Genomic DNA, 4,658 nt, shown 5'->3' with positions numbered 1-4,658 from the left:
GACTAGCTATAAAATCAGCAAAGTCGTATTAGAATATTATTATGCAATTTTTCACACAAACATGAAATATTGAAAAACTAAGACAATAATGTGATAAAAAATCAACCCAACCAAGCAACGCAAACAGATTGGAGATTGAATGCATTCTATTGGTCGATTAGTTATTAGACTTAGCTATCATATTTGACCACATATCCATTTCCTTCTTCTATGAATCTTCATGGAAGGGATGTTGGGTCTATAAAAGCAAGTTGGTTGGCATAGGATGCCGCATCGATCCTTTCTGTATTAACAGAAAAGTTCAGAAAAGGGAATTTTTGAACTCAATAGCTTTGTATCTTTGCTGATAGCACTGTAGTTTGTTTTCTCTTATTTCCCGGTTCTGGGTTTGCAGAATAGTTAAAGATAGTGTTTTAGTTAAGTTTATTACACCATTAGGTCACTCATGGCTGCTACTATCTCTGGCATCACATTGCTTTTTCCCTTTCGATCATCACCTGCTCCGGCAAAGAGAACTACGAGGATGATTCTTGGAAGATCTGATTCTTCTTCTAAAGGTATTTCACCACTTAAGGCGAATGGGGTTGGGACAATCTTGAAGTCAGCAGAAGAGAAGCAATGGGAAAAGCTACTTGAGAGAAGGGAGAGGGAAGATCAACAACATGTGGTTGCAGACCCATTTGGTCTTGGAATGGTTGTGAAGGACAGCCGTGTTTTCTGTGAGAACTTCACCATTAGATCTTATCATATGGGGCCTAACCGAATGGCATCAATAGAGACTTTGATGAATCTTTTGCAGGTATGTTCTAGAATTCACATTATTGAATACTTATTAGGTTGTCACTTTCCCCCCCAGAAGCACAATGGGATACAGATTCTAGTCCAGAATCTCTATTCTCGCAGGTAGAAGATTGCCTTATTCTTGTATGTCTCCACCTTACATTTACATTTAGGAGGGAGGCCAAACTCCACAGGTTTTTCTAAAATGAGTTCCCTCTTTCTAAATTGATACAAATGTGCAGGAAACGGCTCTAAATCATATCAGAAGTATGGGGATTCAGAAAGACGGACTGGGTTCAACACCAGCAATGAGTGGAAGGAATTTGATATGGGTGCTCTGTAAGATGCATGTTGCTGTGGATCAATATCCTTCTTGGTAAGCTCCAACCTTCATTCATTTTTTCTTTTTTTGGTAAACACCTACCTTCGTTCTCAAAGCACTACAAAGTATAGATATACAAGTCAAGCTATATTGAAGGGATTTATGAATATAAATTTTTCTATCAATTTTGTCTCAGTATGATGTGTATAATTTCTTTTAACGAGGTAAATGATAATATTTTCATAACAAAATTTTCTGCTCTAATCTTTACATGTTTTTTGGTTCACACTACTAAGTATAATTTTTCCTCCTATAATTTTTTACATGTTTTTATTTCACACCACTATTATTATTTTTCTTCCTATAATTTTTTACATGTTTTTGGTTCACATCACTATTATAATTTTTCCTACTATAATCTGAGTCATGGTGGAAGATATTTTACCCTTCTTAATTCAATGTCCTATCAGTAAAGTCTATTTTAGGTAAATTCTTACTTCAAAGGGAATAAAGGGCTATGACTAATATCTCTTTTAATTATTACCTAACTAATTATGATTTATTAAATATTAAAATTCAGTTCTCCATGAAAATGCTTTCACTAAGGTAACTAAGCTTTGTCACAAATAACATGAAAATTTCATAATTTAATATAATAATCAAGGTTCTAAAACATGGGATGATTTTGACAATCAAATTAAATTTCGGTCAAGTTGATATTAAAAATTAAACAGAACCAAATTAGTGAATGAGAAAAGAATAACATCACTTTCTTCAGGTCAATATTGACTGAATATTCCTTCCACTTCCTGTTACTTTCCATGTATTTGGAAGAAAAAATTTGTAGAAATTTGAAAAAATCTTATTGAATATTATTTTTGGGTTGGTAGGGTGTCTGCAAAAGACAACAATACTAATGAAAGCTTCTACAAGTCTGGGGGCAAAGGGGAGGGGGCACTTTTCCTATGTAGTCTTACTAGTTTAAGAATTTTTGTTGAGAGAATATTTCATTGTCTTGATCTCAGACTACAAATGCAATCTACTATCCATTGTGTCTAGACTCGTACCTTATTTATTTCAATACATCGATCATATTCACCATTTTGAATTTTCTTGTAGGGGTGATGATGTCCAAGTAGATAACTGGTTGACCCCATTTGTGAAGAATGGGCAGGGTTCTGATTGGATAATCTGTGATAGCCGGACTGGGAAAACTCTCACACGAGCTGCCAGGTTTGGAATATTAGTATTTTCTATCTCATAGATTTATATTTTAATGGCATGAAATAATTTGATAATTGCTTAATCAATTGGACTCTTCTTATTTGATGTTTAACTTACAGTGTGTTCGTGATGATGAATAAAGAGACAAGAAGACTATCTAAAATGCCAGAAGAGGTCAAAAGAGAAATGGAAACTCATTATGTAGACCATATTCCTCACCCTATTGCAGATAAAGATTGCAGTAAAATAGGAAAGTTTGATTACAACCAAATGGATTATGTTCGAAGTGGACTAATAGTAAGTATATATACAAAGGAAATTGCTTCAGTCCTGCGCAAGATTGTCAAGCGAAATTTTGGATTGTCGGATCCGAAATTTCAATCGAGATTTCGATCTCGACCATTGAATATCAATGGCCCAGATCGAAATCTAGACCCAAATTTCAATCCGGCGGCTGAAAATGTTTTGTTTGACAATTTTGCATATTTAATGCATAGGATTGAAGCAAGGCTCATATACAGACTATGTGGATATAATCCATGTTTATGGATTTTTTTTTTTTCCTTTTCTAATAATTACTTTTAAACTCCTAATTTGCAGCCTCGTTGGAGCGATTTGGATGCTAATCACCATGTAAACAATGTGAAATACATCGGGATGATGCTTGAGGTTGAATTCTTCTTTTTTGTACATTTCTTTGACTTTGTTTTTGAACTTTATAATGACGCAAGCATGATGTTAAGAACTGGGAATAAGATCCGCGAATAAGTCAATTCAGATTGGAATTGAGTTTGACAGAAATCTATCACTAAAAACTAGCATCAAAGAAGAGAATGTAACAGTTCTTACTCTGCATTAAAAAATTGTGGTAGTATAAAAGGCTGCGGCATTTAGCAAGTTCTCTAGCTATCTGAGGTTCTATTGTCTGTGGTAGTTTATATACTGGGTTTCTTTCCTACCTGGTTTATCAATACACATTTTTATTTTAACTCCAACAGAAGAGTATAAAGCCATGCTCTTATTTTTAAGATTGATGGTGATATTGCAGAGTGTTCCCAGCTCAATCTTAGAGAAGCATGAGATTTCTGAAATCAGCGTAGAGTACAAGAGGGAATGTGGAGTAGATGATGCACTCCAGTCTCTGACTTCTATTTGTAATCAGGAGTCAACTGATGCTGCAAGTCATCATGAGTGCTTACACTTACTGCGTTCAGAAAATGGAGATGTAGTTGCAAGAGGGAGGACCAAGTGGAGGCTGATAAGCAAATAGTCAAATCCTAACTCTTGGAGATTTTAACAATAAATGCGTCTAATTTAATTTACTATTTTGCTCTATTTATGTCCACATATAAATAAAAATAAAAATTGTATATCAGTCCGAATCAATAAATATGAAACTTTTACTTTGATGTAAAGTATCCTAAAAATGCGTCTAATATAAGAAAAATGAAGCTTCAATCTCATGTATCATGTAGATTCTGTTTATGTGAATTAGAGAGTACACTTCACATTTTTAGAGATTGTTCATTTGCTTTTGGCATTTGGAATAGGCTATTGCCGAAGTCAATGCAAACATGGTTCTTTAGGAGTAATCAAAAGGACTAGCTAACGCTCAATCTATGTGGAAAAAAGTCAAGGTTGGTCCCCAGATTGGGCAATAAAGTTCAGTTGTATTGTGGTGTATAAAATTTGCTGCTGGAGAAATAAAGAAAGCCATAAAGAAATCTTCACCAAACCAGAAAACGTTGCAAAGCTTTGTTTAGACCTCTTCAACCAAGTTAGATCGATTTGGGGAACGAATAGAGAGGAAACAATAAAACCTAAATGCCTTAGAAGTTCTGGTGGATGGCTTAATCCTGAGAAATGATGGTTCAAAATAAATGTAGATGCATCACTATGCAAAGGAGAATACAGTCAGATAGGAGGTGTAATTCGCAACACAAAAGGCAGCTTTCTTGGAGGATTCGTGAAGAGAAAAATGAAGATGAATATTTTAGAAGCTGAATTGCATGCGATCTATGAAGGAATTAACATTGCACACGAAAAGAATTTCATGCCTTTATATGTGAAATCAAACTCTCTCAAAGCTATTGATTAGTTAAAGCCTAATGCAAGAATACAAGGGAAAGTAGCAAAAGTGGTTCATGCAATAAAGGAAGAAGTGGGAAGCTATGAAGGAATTAGATTTCAACATGTGTACCGGGAGTTCCAACTACGCTGCTGACTGGATCTCGAAGAGACCGACTTCTTTAGAGTAACCTTCACGATTCTTTCTGGATCCATTCCAAGAATTGGAGGAGATCCTATACAAGAGACCGACTTCTTTAGAGTA

At 34.9% G+C, this 4,658-nt stretch overlaps 1 protein-coding gene across 1 annotated transcript; it reads left to right on the top strand.

Moving 5' to 3' along the window:
- The first annotated feature begins 445 nt into the window (after positions 1 to 445).
- On the top strand, positions 446 to 3,596 carry LOC149000215 (palmitoyl-acyl carrier protein thioesterase, chloroplastic-like). The gene is made up of 6 exons (XM_089139138.1): positions 446 to 799; positions 1,023 to 1,156; positions 2,222 to 2,335; positions 2,446 to 2,623; positions 2,927 to 2,995; positions 3,375 to 3,596. Exons 1-6 carry the CDS (start codon positions 446 to 448, stop codon positions 3,594 to 3,596), a joined length of 1,071 nt encoding a protein of 356 aa, XP_088995264.1.
- Positions 3,597 to 4,658: the final 1,062 nt, after the last annotated feature.

This window comes from Hakea prostrata, chromosome 11, assembly GCF_041222555.1.
Source record: "Hakea prostrata isolate BN-2017 chromosome 11, UWA_Hpros_2, whole genome shotgun sequence".
Lineage (NCBI taxonomy): Eukaryota > Viridiplantae > Streptophyta > Magnoliopsida > Proteales > Proteaceae > Hakea > Hakea prostrata.
This window is presented reverse-complemented; position numbering and strand designations above follow the sequence as displayed.

Excerpts from the sequence above, each read along its gene's own strand:
- LOC149000215 (XM_089139138.1), top strand. The coding sequence starts at position 446 with ATGGCTGCTACTATCTCTGGCATCACATTGCTTTTTCCCTTTCGATCA. Across the intron at positions 800-1,022 it reads CTTTGATGAATCTTTTGCAG|GAAACGGCTCTAAATCATAT; the intron begins GTATGTTCTAGA and ends ACAAATGTGCAG. Across the intron at positions 2,624-2,926 it reads ATGTTCGAAGTGGACTAATA|CCTCGTTGGAGCGATTTGGA; the intron begins GTAAGTATATAT and ends CCTAATTTGCAG.